The sequence below is a fragment of the Grampus griseus genome (genome assembly GCF_964374135.1).
Source record: "Grampus griseus genome assembly, chromosome: 12".
Lineage (NCBI taxonomy): Eukaryota > Metazoa > Chordata > Mammalia > Artiodactyla > Delphinidae > Grampus > Grampus griseus.
In genome coordinates, this window is record NC_139006.1 from 26,469,973 (window position 1) to 26,487,844 (window position 17,872).

The following is a 17,872-nucleotide window of genomic DNA, read 5'->3' on the forward strand; positions in this document are numbered from 1 at the left end:
AGTTAAGGCAGAGGGGTATATGAGAACTCTCTGTACTTTCTGTACGATTTTGCTGTGAACCTTAAACTGTTCAAAAAAAATAAGTCTACTCTTTAAAAAAAGGGATGGAGAGGGACATGCCACACTAACACTAATTAAAAGAAAGCTGGAGTAGCTGTATTAATCTCAGACAAAGCAGTCATCAGAGTAAGGAAAATTATCAAGAATAAAGACAGGCATTATATGATGATAAGAGGGTCGATTTTCCAAGAAGACATAGCAATCCTTAATATGCATACATCTAACAACAGAGTGTGTCAAAATACATGTGGAAAAACTGATAGAACTGGAAGAAGAACTAGACAAGTCCACTATTATAGCTGGAGATTTCCATATACCTCTATCAGTAATCAACAGATCCAGCAGACAGAAAATCAATGAGGACATAATTAATTGAACAGTACCATCATTCATTGTATTTAATTGACATTTAAAAAATACTTCATTTATCAATAGCAGAATATACATTATTCTCAAGATCACATGGAATATTCACTAGTATAGACCATATTCTGGGTCATAAAATATACTCTAACAAATATAAAAGAACAGAAATCATACAAAGTATGCTTCAAGACCACAACAGAATTAAAGTAGACATCAATAACAGAAAGTCAGAAAACACACATCTTTCATGATTAAACAACATTTCTAAATAACACATGGATCAGAGAAAAAGTCTCAAAAGAAATTTTAAAATATTGAATTAAATTAAAATGAAAATACAATGTCAAACTTTATGGGATACAGTGAAAGCAGTGCTTAGAGGGAAACTTATTGCAGAGAATGCATAAATTAGAAAAAAAGAAAGACCTGAAATAACTTCACCTTTAGGAACTAGAAAAAGATGAGCAAGCAGTAGAAAATTAATAATAAAAAATAAAATAATATTAAATAAAAATAATAATGCAGTAATATTAATGCAATAATAAGCAAAATAATGTAAAGCAAGCAGAATAAAGTAAATAGTAAAAATTAGAGCATAAATCAATGAAATTGAAAAGGGAAAATAGAGAAAAATCAATGAAATAAAAAGCCAGTTCTTTGAAAAGATCAATAAAATTGATAAACTTATAGTGAGGCTAATCAGAAAAGGAGAGAGAAGACACAAATTACTAATATCAGAAATGAAAGGGGAGGGACTTCCCTCGTGGTGCAGTGGTTAAGAATCCGCCTGCCAATGCCGGGACACAGGTTCAAGCCCTGGTCCAGGAAGATTCCACATGCTGCGGAGCAACTAAGCCTGCGCACCACAACTACTGAGCCTGTGCTCTAGAGCCCGTGCTCCACAATGAGAAGCCACTGCAATGAGAAGCCTGCGCACCTCAACAAAGAGTAGCCCCTGCTCACTGCAACTAGAGAAAGCCCGCGTGCAGCAACAAAGACCCAATGCAGCCAAAAAAAAAAAAAATAATAATTTATATAAAAATAAAGAAATGAAAGGGGAGGTAAGCAACAAGGATTTACTGTATAGCACAAGGATCCATATTCAATATCTTGTAATAACCTATAATGGAAAATAATCTGAAAAATATATAACTGAATGATTTTGCTACACAAAATATATTGTGTGAGACTAACACAATATTGTAAATCAACTACACATCAATAAAAAAAGAAAGAAATGAAAGGGGGCCCTCACTACTGATCCCATCCATGGACATTAAAAGGATCATAAAGGAATATTATGAACAACTTTATACCCATATATTTGATAAGTTAGTTAAAATGGACCAGTTCTTTGAAAAAGAAATCCACAAAACTCACACAAGGAAAAATAAATCTGAATAGACCTGTATCTATTAAAGAAATTAACCAACAATTAATAATCTTCCAAGAAAGAAAGCACCAGACCCAGACAGTTTTACTGGTGAATTCTATCAAACATTTAAGAAAGAAATTATACCAATTCTCCACAATCTGTTCCAGAAAACAGAAGTACAGGAAATAAATCCTAACTCCTATGAGGCCAGCATTACCCTAATATCCAAACCAGATTACAAGAAAGAAGAACTACAGACCAATATCTCTCATGAACAAAGATTCAAAAATCCTCAATAAAATATTAGCAAATTGAATCCAACAATGTATAAAACGAATTATACACCATGACCAAATGGGATTTATTCCAGGTAGGCATACTGATTTAACATTCAAAAATCAATTAACGTAACCCACCACATCCAACAACACTAAAGAAGAGCATTATGACCATATCAACTGATGCAGAAAAAGCATATGACAAAACCAAACATCTATTAATGATAAAAACTTAGCAAACTAGAAATAGAGAACTTAACTTGATAAAGAATAACCACAAAAAAACCTTACTGTTAACATTTTACTGGAAGTCTTAGCTAATGCAGTATGACAAGAGACGGAAATAAAAGGTATAAAGATTGGGAAGGAAAAATAAAACTGTGTTCAGTGAATAAAAACATCAGTGATGACACTGTGTCATTGTAGAAAATTCCAAAGAATCAACAACAACAAAATCTGTAACTAATAAGCAATTATACCAAGGTTGCAAGATACAAGGTTAACATACAAAAGTCAACTGCTTTTCTATATACCAGCAATGAACAAGCGGTATTTGAAATTCTAAACACAATACCACTTATACTGGTGCCAAAAGAGCAATAATTTGATAGAAATATAACAAAATATGTATAAATTCTATGAGGGAAACAATACTCTGATGAAAGAAATCAAAGATCTAAATAAACTGAGATATTTTATGTTCATGAATAGGAAGACTCAATATTGTTAAGATGTCAACTTTTCCTAACTTGATCTAGAGATTCAATGGAATCCCAACAAAAATCCCAGAAACTTATACTATAGTATCAACAAACTTATTCTAAAGTTTATATGAAACGGAAAAGACCCTAAAATAGATCTAAACAAATGTAGTCAATTGATCTTTGATAAAGGCAAAGACATAGAATAATCTTTCAACAAATGGTGCTGGCACAAATGGACGTCCACATGCAAATACTAAATCTAGACACAGACCGTGTATCTTTCACAAACATTAACTCAAAACGGATCATAGATCTAAGTGTAAAATGCAAAACTATAAAATGAGAACTCAGAAGAAAACATAGTAGGAAGTCTAGGTGAACTTGGGTTTGGCAATGAGTTTTTTTTTTTTTTTTTTTTTTTTTTGCGGTACGCGGGTCTCTTACTGTTGTGGCCTCCCCCGTTGTGGAGCACAGGCTCCAGACGCGCAGGCTCAGCAGCCATGGCTCACGGGCCCAGCCACCCCGCGGCATGTGGGATCCCCCCGGACCAGGGCACGAACCCGTGTCCCCTGCATCGGCAGGCGGACTCTCAACCACTGCGCCACCAGGGAAGCCCTGGCAATGAGTTTTTGTTACAACACCAAAAGCATGATCCATGATAGAAAAAAAAAAAAAATCTAATGTGTTGGACTTCATTAACATTAAAAATTTCTGCTCTGAGAAAGACACTGTCAAGAGAATGGAAAGCCAAATCAAAGACTGGGAGAAAATATCTGTGAATCACATTACCTGAAAAAGGACTTGTATCTAAAATATACAAAGAATTCTTAAAATTCAGCAGTAAGAAATAACCAATTAGGGCTTCCCTGGTGGCACAGTGGTTGAGAATCCACCTGCCAGTTCAGGGAACACGGGTTCGATCCCTGGTCCGGGAGGATGCCACATGCTGTGGAGCAGCTAGGCCCGTGCGCCACAACTACTGAGCCTGTGCTCTGGAGCCCGTGAGCCACAACTACTGAGCCCACGTGCTGCAACTGCTGAAGCCCACGCGCCTGGAGCCCGTGCTCTGCAGCTAAGAGAGGCCACCGCAGTGAGAAGCCCGCGCACTGCAATGAAGAGTAGCCCCCGCTTGCCGCAATTAGAGAAAGCCCACGCGCAGCAATGAAGACCCAACACAGCCAAAATAAATAAATAAAACAAACAAATAAATAAATAAATAAAAAGAAATAACCAATTTAAAAAAATGAACAAAGATCTGAACAGGCACTCACCAAAGATGAGATGGCTGATAAGTGTATGAAAAGATGTTCAGCATCATATGTCATTCAGCAATTGAAAATTAAAACAAGATACCACTAAACACTTATTAGAACGGCTAAAACCCAGAAAATTGATGATACCAAACGCCAACAAGGATGTGGATCAAATGAACACATTCACTGTTGGTGGGACTGCAGTCATTTTGGAAGACAGTCTGGCAGTTTCTTACAAAGCTAAACCTAGTCTTACCATACCAACCAGCAGTTGCACTCCTAGGTATCTGCCCAGTGGAGATGAAAACATATATTCACACAAAAACCTATATGTGAGTACTGACAGCAGTTTTTATACATCATCTATATATAATTGCCAAAAAATGGAAGAAACCATGATGTCCTTCAATGGGGGAATGCTTAAACTGTGGTACATACAAACTATGTGCATCCATAAAATGGGACACGATCTGTTAATAATAAGAAATAAGCTATCAAACCATGAAAATGCATGGAAGAACCTTAAATGGATATTACTAAGTAAAAGACACCCGTTTGAAAAGGCTAGGTACAGTATGTTTCCAATTATATGACATTCTAGGAAAGGCAAAACTGTAGAGACAGTAAAAATATCAGTGGTTTTCAGGTATTCAGGAAGGACAGAGGGAGGGATAAACAGCTGAAGCAAGAGGGATGTTCAGGAGGTGAACTTACTGTGCCTGATACCAGACCCTCCTGCTGCCTCAGAAGCAGGAAGCTTGGCCCTAAGTGAATACTCACTAACTGCCACTTTCTTATTTTTTTGGGTTTTTGATTCTTTTATTTATTCATTGCCTTTTCAAGGGAGAAGCTGAGAATGGCAAACTTGATGAGCCCTTATTCTATAGTTCCTGCTGGAGCTGTATGTGTGGCTGAAAGGCCTTATGAGATGTGGGTAACACAGCTACTGAGGGACAATCCCTGGTGGCATCGGGCCCAGGTCATGCATCAAGACTTTGCCCTCTAGCAGCCTGATTCAAGGGGTAGCCTCTGCACTTCTCAAAGCAGGGTCTGCACTCCCTGAGAGCTAGGAACTGACAACGATAAGGGCCATGGAGACCTACAAGGTGAACATCTTCCCTCAGTGAACAGAAGGAATTCCTAGCTATGGTGCCCTGTGGTTTCACTAAGGTGGAAATTGTGTTTTATTCTGGCTATTCAGAGCTCACTCCATTTCCAAAACTGAGATTTCAATACTTGCTTAAGCCTATGAAACATCGGCCACTCCCTCTTGACCAATGCCCCACAGCCCGCCCTCTTTGGGGAACTCCTGTTAGGTGCACGCAGACCCTACCCTCTGCCCTCCAGACACTCCTCCTTGGGCTCCACCTCTTCACCTCTGCAGCACCCAGGCCATTTCCTCAGATCAAATGCGCTCCTCAGCTGGGCCTCCTCTGCTGTCAAATATGCCCACTGAGGTTTTTTTTTTTGGACGCGTGGCTTGCAGGATCTTAGTTCCCCGACCAGGTATTGAAACCTGGGCCCCTGGCAGTGAAAGTACTGAGTCCTAACCACTGGACCGCCAGGGAATTCCCTCCGCTGACTCTTCAATTGCAATGATTATTTTTCTTTTCCAAAAGTATTTTCGGGTTCATTTCCAAATCTATCTGGTCTTTTTGATGGTGTATTATTTCTAACTGAGCTATAATTCACATACTATAAAAGTCACCATTTTAAAGTATAGAATTCAGTAGTTTTTAGTATATTCATAAGGCCATCAATCATCACCGCTAAGCCTTGAGCACTTTCATAATCCCCAAAAGAAACTTTGTATCCATCAGCACTCACCCCATCCTGCCCTGGCAGCCACTAATCTACTTTCTGTCTCCATGGATTTGCCTATTCCGGAATTAAATATAAATGGAATCACAGAACATGTGGTCCTTTGTGACTGGCTTCTTTCACTTAGCATAACGTTGTCAAGGTTTTTCCCTGTTGTGGCATGTATAAGCATTCCATTCCTTTTTATTGCCAAATAATATTATTGATATACTGTATGGATGTACCACATTTTAAAAATCCATTCATCAATTGACGGACATTTGGGATATTTCCACTTTTTTGCTATTATGAATAATACGTATATGAACTTTTTTTTTTGGCTGTATTGGGTCTTCATTGTGGCATGTGGATCTTTCATTGCAGCATGCAGGCTTCTCTCTAGTGGTGTGCAGGCTCAGTATTTGCGGCAAATGGGCTCTCTAGTTGCGGCACTCAGGCTTAGTTGCCCTGCAGCATGTGGGATCTTAGTTGCCCGACAAGGGATCAAACCCATGTCCCCTGCATTGGAAGGTGGATTCTTAACCACTGGACCACCAGGGAAGTCCCCTGATATGAACTTTTGTGTACAAGTTTTTACATGAATACGTTTTCAATTCTCTTGGGTATCTACCTAGGTGTGGGATTGTTGGCTCAGACAGTAACTCTATTTTAACCATTTATGGAAACGCCAGATTGTCCTCTAAATCAGCTGAACCATTTTACAATCCCACCAGAATCTACGAGGGTCCTGATTTCTCCCCATCCTCACTAACACTTCTTATTATCTGACTTTCTGATCACGGATCCTAGTGGGTGCGAAGTGGTAGTTCACTGTAGTTTTGGTTTGCATTTCTCTGACGACTAATGATGTTGAATGTTTTTTTATGTGCTTATGGTAGTTTATCTTCTTTGGAGAAATGTCTATTTAAATCCTTTGTCCATTTAAAAACTGGGTTATTACTCTTTTTACTGTTGAGCTATAAGAGCTCTTCACTCAGATGTGATTTGCAAATATTTTCTCCCATTTAGTAGGTTGTCCTTTCATTCTGCTGACAGTGCTCTTTGAAGCACAAAAGTTTTAAGTTTTGATGATGCCCAATTTTTCTATTTGTTCTTTAGTTGCTTGTGTTTTAGGTGTCACATCTAAGAAACAGTTTTCTAATCCAAGGTCACATCTATGTTTTCTTCTAAGAGTTTTACAGTTTAACTCTTACATTTAGTTCTTCAATCCATTTTGAGTTAATTTTTATACATGGGATAGATTACGAATCTTTCCTCACGTTTTCTTTATCTTTCTTGTCTTTGACCATCTTACGCGTGTTTATTTTACAGCCACCATCTGACAATCTACCATCAGAGGTACAGAGGTCTACACCTTCTGCTCCCGGCACGCGTGGATGATCAGGGTTTCTTCACGGGCTTTGTTCCTTTGGATTCTGAGTCATCTCAGGCAGTGTTTCTTTAATGGGAACACAGTACCCCCTGGGGTCAGGATGGATTTATATTTGCTTTGCCAAGTGCCTCTGGGGTGTTAATTAGACTAGAATCTTCTTTTGTGTCCAGTTCTTGGCTTGGTGATTTCCAGATGACAGAGGTAGTGTTAAAGTGACCTCCAATCCACTTGAGGGCAGGCCTGTGGTGACACAGCCTCAGGGAAAGACTGTTTTCCTAACTCAGAGGGCAGGCTGAGACATTCCAGGCTCTGGCCATGTTCCTATGCTGTCAGTCAGGTTTCTTCTAGTCCCCCTCTCACTGGAGGTACACTTTTTTAAGCAGCTTGACTTCATGCTAGTGTCTTAGGTTCCAATCCCTACGTGGCTCAGGCCTAAGGCCCTGTCTCAAATCTGTGTGGCCATTAAAACTCAAGGTCCTTGTTCACCAGGCCAGTAACCTCCTAACACCCACTGCTCTGGTTGTTTTGTTCACTCTTAGATTTTGGCTCCTAGGGACTTCACTTACTTTCTTGTGAACTAGTCACAACTCTAGGGACATGTTACGTTTCATCCAGCATTTCAGAATGTTTAGCAGCAAGGAGGTTTCAGATCCTCTATACTGATGGGCAGAAAAATTGCTGGGTAAAAAGATCACATGAAACACCTGTATAAAACAGACGTGACCACACTGCAGACCCCACGCCAAAGTCACCGCTGACCTGAAGGGATAGCTGTCCCATGCTGGCTTCTGGGGCCTATTCTCCAAGGACGAATCCCACTCAGACAAGCAGTTTCGAGAACATGGGTGAAGCCCCGGGGACAGTACAGTGTGGCTTTAGCTCGAAGACACCGTCCATGGCAAGGACAGGTCTCATCCCAGATGCTCCCTCCACTGGGCACCGTCTGGCCATGTGGTTCCTGCAAGAGGCTCTGGCCCACGTCCCTGATGTGGCTAATGGTAACGCTGAGCCCAATCACCTTGCAGTGGGTCACAGCTCCAGGTTGGCACTCAAGGCCCTGGCCCGTGTGGAGGAAGGTGGCCCGGCCCCCCCTCAGACTCTCCCAGCCTTCGACTTGCTGGACCAGGCAGTGAGCTCCGTGCCACAGCAGGCTCGGCAGGAGGCCCTCCCAGGAGGCAGAGAAGCTCTGTGTCAATAGCAGAGGCTGAAACACTCAGTGTGGCTCCTCAGGAGAACTCCTGCCCCTCCCATGACTGCTGCCTGTACTCAGGAAGGTGCAGAGGACATGCTGCAGGGGCTCAGAAGCCCGTTGGACCTCACAGAGGCCTCCCCTCCATCACTTTAATTTCAGCTCCCGACCTCCTGGTCAGTGTCTGAGCAGAAGGCCAGGACCAGAGCCTCCCACCCTCTGACCATCTCAGCACAGCCTCTGCACCCACCAGCCCTCGTGCCTCTGCCCTTTGGTCCCCCACCCCCACCCCATGGCTCCGTGAGGCAGCCACACCTTTCTCCTCAGAGTGGTGGCTCCTGAATACAGAGGGACAGGAGTCTGCACCCTCATAGGAAGGCGGACATGGCACGGCTGGCCCAAGTCTGTACCCTCCCCATCTCTGGGGCCCCACACAGCCATCACCTACCTTTCCATAGCTGTCGGGGTCAAACCGGCCAAGGCAGGAGCCCCCGGCGTGGCTTTGGAGCGCTCCGTGAATCGGGAGTCGAACGCTTTCATAGGTTCGATCTTGGACGGGGTTGTGAGGATGGAGGGGGACGGTGCAGCAGGAGCAGAGGCCGCATTCACGCTGGGGGTGGGGTGGAGACGGAAGGCCACATCAGCACAACCCACTGAGGATCCGGGAGTCCGGGATTTGTGGGGCTTGGAGCCAAGTGAATGGGGCACAAATATCAAACTTCCATAAATAATTTCAAGACGTAATCGACTATTGCCAACTTTCTTTAATACCTTCACATATTAAAGTTCTGGGAGTTTGGCTTTCTGAGAAGACTGTGAGCAAATGCACTCACACCCGTACCACTTTAGTGTTCTCAGAGCTTCTGGGGGTAGCACGAGGCCTCAACAGTGGTTCCTACAACCCCCTTTTCCTCACCATAGAGCTCTGTCTCCACAACCTGAATACAGCAGCTCAACCCAAACCGCTCTGACCACCAGCTCTGACCACGGTCTCACAGGGACAATCACACACCCTTTATGCTCTCCTCCAAGTGCTCCCTGTGTCTCTGACTCCACAGAGGAAAGGGAGCTCAGGCTGGAGCTTGCCAGCTCCGTTGTCCCAGCACATCCCACACGCTGGGTCAAAGCCACGGGGCCTCCTCTGCCCACATCTGGGCTAACTGCCCTCCCCGCCGCTGGACCCCAGGCCAGATGCCCGCAGGCACCTATATGACCCTCCCCTCCTCTCCTGGGACCTGCACGGCCAACTGTTGAACATTTTGCAAACCTGGCGTTCTGTCCTTCCCCAGACACCCTTCCTCCCAATGCTCTGCTTCCTGACTGGTCTTGCTGCTCCATACCCTTCTCTTCCCTCAAGGGAGAGGGGATACTCGAAGCCTGGTGCATGCCTCCACAGCCATGACACCAGAGGCAGGAGCTGTGATAATGCACGGCTCTGTCCCTGGTGATGGAGGGTCACGTTGACAGTGTCAGTTGTGTGCCAGTGCAGCAGCTAAATTTGGGCCCCACTGCTGGTCGTTTCCTAAGGTGCAAGTCCCAGCGCCTGTGTGTCTACTCCAGGGAGAAGCCAGCCTTCCTCCCCTCGCCCACCACTCTTCAGGCTCCAGGCCTCTGCTCTCGCTGTTGCCCCTACTCCCCAGCCCCATCCCCTGGCTCAGCCTAATTGAGAAGCCTTCCTGAGACCTGCCTGCCAAGGCCCTCAGAGGATCAGCCCTGCACCCCTGTGGCTACCTCTTCCCCTACCAGCCTAGATCCTCCCCGGAGACGAGGACCCACCAATCAACCCCTGCAGACGTCGGGCCTGGCACAGCTTGTCACTCAGAGCAGGCGCTGGGCAAATGGCTCTTGGCTCTTAGTCACGCTCCTCTGGTCCTTTCAAACTTCTAGTTTGGTTTCCACGTGATGGCCAGTGAAGACAATGGGCTCCCCGAGCAAATGTATTCTGAGTGTAAGGGGAGTCTGTGCCGTGGCACATGAGCAGGCCGGCCGAAGGTGGGCTGGCCCCGTGACAGGTGACGTGTCACGGGCCAGTTGCCATCCTTAGTATTCCCATCCTGGGACTGCATCTTCCCGCAGGACATGAAGTCCTCAGGGCCCTAATCATCAGACTCTCCTGATCAAGGCTCCCTTCTGAGCAGGCCCTCACCTGAAACCAAGCACCTGCCTCTTTTCTTTACTGAAGAGGCCACGAAGTGTCCCTGGAACTGTCCAAACCGCACTTGCCCAGGTACAGGACCAAGCTTGGCACCTACTCACCTGTCCTTACTGACAGAATCACCCGCAGGCCTGGTGCCGGTCGCCGCCACAGGCTCTGTGGAAGGCTTCGAGGTGCCGAAGGGGACGGGGGTGCTGGAGTCCAGCGGCAGCAGCTGCGGGCTGCTGTGAGAGGTGAGCATGGTGCCTGCCAGGGAACCCGAGAGCGGGATGCTGTTGAAGAAGGCCGTGGAGAAGTCCCTGTTGTCGAGAAGGAGAAAAGTCAGCCTTGGACGTCAAGCACCATGTTGAGTACTTACACATCCTAAGCAAATTTTTTTCTGGGTCCAATGGCGATGTATTTTCATGGCAGAATTTCTATGTAAGTTACAGAAAAGTAAAAAGGAAATTAAAATCACTCCATACACGACATTTAATTAGATCTAAGATGAACTGGTACTTTATATACCACTAAGAAAGAAAAAAACTGTGACTGATTATAACTGTCAGGTGTCACTGATAAGATGCACTCTGATCTCAAGAGGTGTTACCATGTGCAAATGTGTCTTGGGGCTGGGGAAACACAGTGCACAGAGTGGGCCTCCCTTTCATTATGGGCAGCGTGGACGTGCCATGGTTTACCCAACCAGCCTCTCGTGAGGAACAGCTGGACGGTTTCCCAGTGTTTCTGTAACAAACACTGCAGTGTGCCGGCTGAGGGCCCTGGGTATCATGGCTCAGCCATGCACAGGCTCTGAGGCCTTGGGCACCTCAGCCACCATGTCTGCAAAAGAGATGACAGGACCCTCCCCACAAGGCCGCTGTCTGGACTAACGTACTTCCTGTAGCGCATGACACGGGGCACACACAGAGACGCCTGCTGTTGTAACTGTCATCCCACTTGTTTCATACGTTACGTGGGATAAATTCCTAGAAGGAACTGCAGCAGCAAATGGAATGTTCATCGATGATTTTGGATAAATAGTTCTCAAGGGCCCTGCTTTGAGGTTCACCTCACAAGCCGTGCATGGGTACCTATTTCCCCAAACCCTCATCAACGGTTTTATCAACTTTTTTTTTTTTTTTTTTTGCGGTACGCGGGCCTCTCACTGTTGTGGCCTCTCCTATTGCGGAGCACAGGCTCCAGACGCGCAGGCTCAGCAGCCATGGCTCACGGGCCTAGCTGTTCCGTGGCATGTGGGATCTTCCCGGACCGGGGCACGAACCTGTGTCCCCTGAATCAGCAGGAGGACTCTCAACCACTGCGCTACCAGGGAAGCCCTTTACCAACTTCTTGATACCTGATAATCTGAGAGATGAAAGATAGTATCTTACTACAATTTTAATTTGCCATTATTTTGATGCAAGGTTGAAATTTTTTCATCTAGAAACATCTGATTTCCCTTTTTTGGGAGCTGTTTGTTCATATCTGTCATCCATGGTTCTATTTGGTTATTGGTCTTTATTATTGATTGTAAGACCTATTTACATATTCAAAAATTCCTATATGGACAGGAAATATTTTCCCCAGGATGTTGTGTTTTGAAGACTTTTTTTACCTCTGAGATTATGAAAGTATTCTTCTATGGAATATTCTAAAATTTTAAATAATAAAAAAGTTAAACATTAAAAAAATCTCTGAGATGTTCAGAATGTTCTCTGAAAAATTTCTGAGCTGTGCAAAATTTTAATGTGTGAGATAGGGCTCCAAATGTTTTTTTAAATTTATTTTATTGAAGTATAGTTGATTTACAATGTTGTGTTAATTTCTGCTGTACAGCAAGGTGATTCAGTTACACACACACACACACACACAATTCTCTTCCATTACGGTTTATCATAGGATTCTGAATACAGTTCCCTGTGCTACACAGTAGGACCTTGTTGTTTATCCATCCTATATATAATAGTTTGCATCTGCTAATCCCAAACTCCCAATCCATCCCTCCCCCACCACCTACCCGCTGGCAACCACAAGTCCGCTCTCTATTTCTGTGCATCTATTTCTGTTTTGTAGATAGGTTCATTTGTGTCATATTTTAGATTCCACATATAAGTGATATCATATGGTATTTGCCTTTCTCTTTCTGACTTACTTTACTTAGTACGACCATCGCTAGGTTCATCCGTGTACCTGCAAATGACATTATTTCATTCTTTTTTATGGCTGAGTAATATTCCATTGTATATAAACCACATCCTCATTATCCATTCATCTGTCGATGGACATTTAGGTTGTTTCCATGTCTCAGCTACTGTGAATAGTGTGCTATGAACATTGGGGTGCATATATCTTTTTGAATTATTGCTTTCTCCAGATATATACCCAGGAGTGGGATTGGTGGATCACATGGCAACTCTACTTTAGTTTTTTGAAGAACCTCCATACTATTCTCCATAGTGGCTGCACCAATTTACATTCCCATTAGCAGTGTAGGAGGGTTCACTTTTCTCCCTTTCCAGCATTTGTTACTTGTAGACTTTTTAATCATGGCCATCCTGACCAGTGCGAGGTGGTTCTTCACTGTAGTTTTGATTTGCATTTCTCTAATGATTGGTGTTGAGCATCCTTTCATGTCTCTGTTGGCCATCTGTACGTTTTCTTTGGAGAAATGTCTGTTTAGGTCTTCTGCCCATTTTTCGATCGGGTTTTTTTTTTGTTGCTTTTGTTGTTGTGGCCTCTCCCGTTGCGGAGCACAGGCTCCGGACGCACAGGCTCAGCGGCCATGGCTTACGGGCCCAGCCGCCCTGCGGCATGTGGGATCTGCCCGGACCGGGGTATGAACCCATGTCCCCTGCACTGGCAGGTGGACTCTCAACCACTGTGCCACCAGGGAAGCCCACGATTGGGTTTTTTTTTTATTATTGAGTTGCATAAGCTGTTTCTGTATTTTTGAAATTAAGCCCTTGTCGGTCACATCATTTGCAAATATTTTCTCCCAGTTTGTAGGCTGTCTTTTCATTTTGTTCCTGATTTCCTTTGCTGTACAAAAGCTTGTAAGTTTGATTAGGTTCCGTTTATCTATTTTTGTTTTTATTTCTTTTTAAAAATAAATTTATTATTTTTTTTGGCTGTGTTGGGTCTTCGTTGCTGTGTGCGGGCTTTCTCTAGTTGCAGTGAGTGGGGGTTGCTCTTCGTTGTGGTGCGTGGGCTTCTCTTGTTGCGGAGCACGGGTTCTACGTGTGCAGGCTTCAGTAGTTGTGGCACATGGGCTCAGTAGTTGTCGCTTGCAGGCTCTAGAGCTCAGGCCCGGTAGTTGTGGCACATGGGTTTAGTTGCTCTGCGGCATGTGGGATCTTCCCGGGCCAGGGCTCAAACCCGTGTCCCTTGCATTGGCAGGCAGATTCTTAACCACTGCACCACCAGGGAAGCCCTTGTTTTTATTTCTATTGCCTTGAGAGACTGACTGAAGAAAACATTGGTACGATTTATCTCAGAGAATTTTTGCCTATGTTCTCTTCTAGGAGTTTATGGTGTCATGTTTTATATTTAAGTCTTTAAGCCATTTTGAGTTATTTTTGTATATGGTGTGAGGCAGTGTTCTAATTTCATTGATTTACATGCGGCTGTGTAGCTTTCTCAACACCACTTGCTGAAGAAACTGTCTTTTCTCCATTGAATATTCTTGTAGGGCTTCAATTTTGTTTCTAGAGAATATCACTTCCTCACTTCATTTATTGAATTAGGTAATGATTCATCACAGATGCAAAATATTACCTTTAAAGTTCTCATAGATATTTGAGTCTATTTCTGAGTTTTCTATTGTATTCCACTGTTCTATTCATGTGTCAGTACCTCACTATTTTAATTATTATAGCTTGTAAGATTTAATTTCTAGTGGGGCTAGTCTTTCCTGATTAATCTTTTCCAGAAATATTTTAGCTACTCCTATGTACTTTTTCACAGAACTTCAGAATCAGTTTGTCTGATGCTGAAAACTCATATGGTTATTTGTATTGGCTCATGTTACATTTATAGGCTGAGGGAGATTTGTCATCTTTATGATACCGAGACATCCTATCTAATAAATGGTATGCATTTCTGTGAATTTTCTTTTAGGTATCTCAGTAGACTTTAAAATTTTTTCTTCATAAAGATCTCCATTTCTTGTTACATTCTAGGTACTACATTTGTGAAAGTGATTTCTTCCTTTGCATCTTCTAAAGGTAATTGGTGCTAATTGATCTTGCTATGTTGCACCCAGTCATCTCACTGTCTTCTTTTACTGTCTATGGTGGTTTTTCCAGTTGATTCTCTTTCAGATTATACCATCTTTGACTAATGACACATTTACCACCTCCTTTCTAATTTCTTCTTTCTCTTAACTAACCATAGGAGCTGGGATCTCTAGAACAATGTTAAATTACAGTCACAGGTGTAGACATGTGTTCAATTCTTAAATTTAATTTGAAGTAAGATAGTTTAACAAGTTTAACAAACATCTATCTGTTCCCATTTAACTGAGTTTTAAATAACAATGATGTTGGGTTTAATAAAAATGCCTCTTAAGCACCTACAGAGATGATCATATAATTTATTTATTTTGATCTACTGACATGTAGGAGTAAATCAAGTTTCCCCAAATCATTTGAAGCATCTCGCTTTCCTGAAATAAATTTTACTTGTTTATAGTGTATTAGCATTTTAACACATTGTAACATTCTGTTTGTGATGATTTTATTTAGGATTTTGCATTGACATTTGGATATAAGATTGATCAGAAATTTACTATATCTTTGTCACATTTTGATTATGAAATTTCAATATTGTGTTCATTAAAAAAAAAGATTTTGCAAGCTTTCCTTCTTTTTCAAAGCACTAGAATATTTTCAATAGTATTAGAATGAGCTGTTCTTTAAGTTTGTTAGAATTTTCCTGTCAAGCCGTCTTACTCTGGTGGCCTTTGATAGGTTAACTGTTTGAGAGTGTCCTCTATTTCTTCTATAATAATTCATCTGTACAGATTTTCTTCAATTTTCGTAATTTTTTTCCCCCAAATAATTTACTTTCAAATTTATTTGCAGAGTTCAGCAAAGATGTCTTTCACCCTTTTGATTTATTCTTCATCTTTGATTATTTCCCATTTATGTCTATTTTAAATATGTGCAACTTCTCTTTTCTTTCTTGATTAGATAAGCTAATAATTACCTCTTCCATTGCTACTTGTTTTGACATGGGAATCAAGAGGAAAAAAAGAATCAAGTTCTAGTGCCAGAAATATGTGCCCCATGGCAGAAAGCTGGCTCAAGGCCAGGCAGGAAGTCATCTACCACCTCTGCCTCCTCACCAGGTGAGGCCTGGAAGGATCCACAGAACAAAAGTGCCACCACCACTTCTACCACCTCTACAAGCCTCATTCTCATAAGCTCTGAAATGTTCAAGCACTGTCACATACTTGGTTTCACTTGGGCCTGATAAAGGTGGGCAGGTGGCATTCTCTGCATAGGTTCATAATGGGAAAAAGGTTTGATCAAGGGAAAACCACTCTATGGGAGGAGTCTGGAAGTTGATTTTGGCTCTACCTGGTCAGGTCACTTCCCTCCAGGTCCTCGGCACTTGCACACCTGACATGAGGAGGCCATCAGCACATCACGTGACTGAAGGTCTCTGCAGACTTCAGGGAAGATTTGGAACAGCTCATGGAGGAACTACTGGGAAATGCAGAGGACTACTGTGTGTGGTGCCCTGAGTAGACAGGCTGAAAAGAGTGAGTCATCTTGATGTTTGGCCTATTCCTCTCACATGGGGCCTTATCATCCTTTGAATCAACATACCTCACTTTGGAGAGAATGACCAATACAAAAGCAAGCCTGATGACAGATGCCAAGACAAGGACAAATCCAGCTGAATCCACTGTCCCTCTCTGCTCCATCAGGGAAATCTACCCCCCACCCAGCAAGTCCACTTCTGGGAAGTGTCCTGAGGGAACAGTCACAGGTGTGCTCAGAGATTCATTTACAGTCACAAAACACTGTACAAACTACACGTCCACAGTTAAGGGGCTGGTTAAGTAAATCATGGTGCGTTCACAGGTGGGGCACCTGGACCGTCAGCAAACCAATGCTTCAGAGGAGTTATTAAAATGGATGCAAGGTCAAGATACAGGAACAAACAGGAGATACGGACACCAAAACGTTAACAGTGATCGTATCTTTGTGCTTTTACTGTTTTCCACAATGTGTACATATTCCTTTCTTAATCAGAAAGAGAAGGCTATAAAAGTGGAAAGAGAAACAGAAAAAAAAAAAAATCAGTCTGACTTTTCTCTCCCTGGTATCTTCAACAAAGCAGGGCCAGCCTCCCCACCTGGCTGCACCACCATCAGGTGTGCACAGGGCTCTGCAGTAGCGCAAGGCTTTGAGGATGCTGGGAAGCTGGAATCAACTCACTTCCAGACTCTGTGGGTGAGGCTGGCCCAAGAGCCTGTGAAGTCCTGGTTATGATAGTGCTACCTGGCAAAAGGAGAGAGGAAGACCTCCCAGAGAAGGCCACAGAAAGCTTGGTGAGTGAACGAGTACCCGGTGTCCAGCTGTGCTATGCAGAGAGGCGTGATTCTCCTCCGACCATCTGCCGTCCGAGTCTCAACTTGTTTCTTTAAAAGATTCTGGCAAAGTAGAGAGACATAAAGGAATGGAAACATTTCTGAATCTCCAAATACCAACAAATAAGACTCCTAATGAAATGTATTCTAACTCCTCTGTGGCCTTTCAGATACAACTAAACTAAGCCACTCATCAAAGAATAAGCGTTTTTATCAGGGTGTGTGCTCGACAGTAAGGCATTAAGGACAGACGCTCCCAGGTGAACCAGCTCCAACATCTTCCTTTCTATCTCCAATTCCCACCTGGCCAGGTTCCCGGAGCCGTGAGCACATGCCCGGCCAGCCACACGCACCCAGCAGCCATGGGGCTAAACAAGGGAGCTAACAGATGAGACCCCTGTCTCTATGCCACAATTTCAAACTTTCTTTCAATGAAGGCTCACAACCCAGGGTTTGTCACACACTGTGTCTGAACCACCTGGGGAGTGTGACACCCTGCACAAGCTCCCGGAGAGGGTTTTAGCTCCCAACATCTGTCCTGTTCCCTTCCCATCTCCACCCCGACCCCCCAGGGAAACATGGGCTTCCAGAGGAAGAAGGGGGAGTCAACAGACGTCTCTTGAGGGCAGAGCCTGAAACCCACTGTTCTCAGTATCTAGAATCTCCTAGAAAGGCTAGAGGTGAGGTTTGAAGTTCCCCCAAAGGATGCTCTCCTCTGG

The 17,872-nt window shown here is 43.4% G+C and overlaps 1 protein-coding gene across 3 annotated transcripts in view; it reads right to left on the minus strand.

Annotated features, from left to right (window-relative positions):
- Positions 1–17,872, minus strand: part of HIRA (histone cell cycle regulator) — a 73,986-nt gene that overhangs the window by 22,372 nt on the left and 33,742 nt on the right. For all 3 annotated transcript variants that reach the window (XM_082667812.1, XM_082667813.1, XM_082667814.1), the window contains 3 exons: positions 17,131–17,216; positions 10,675–10,872; positions 8,867–9,028 (listed from right to left, as the gene is read on the minus strand). In XM_082667812.1, the coding sequence (XP_082523938.1) occupies positions 8,867–9,028; positions 10,675–10,872; positions 17,131–17,216 (446 nt within the window). The remainder of the gene's footprint in view (positions 1–8,866; positions 9,029–10,674; positions 10,873–17,130; positions 17,217–17,872) is intronic.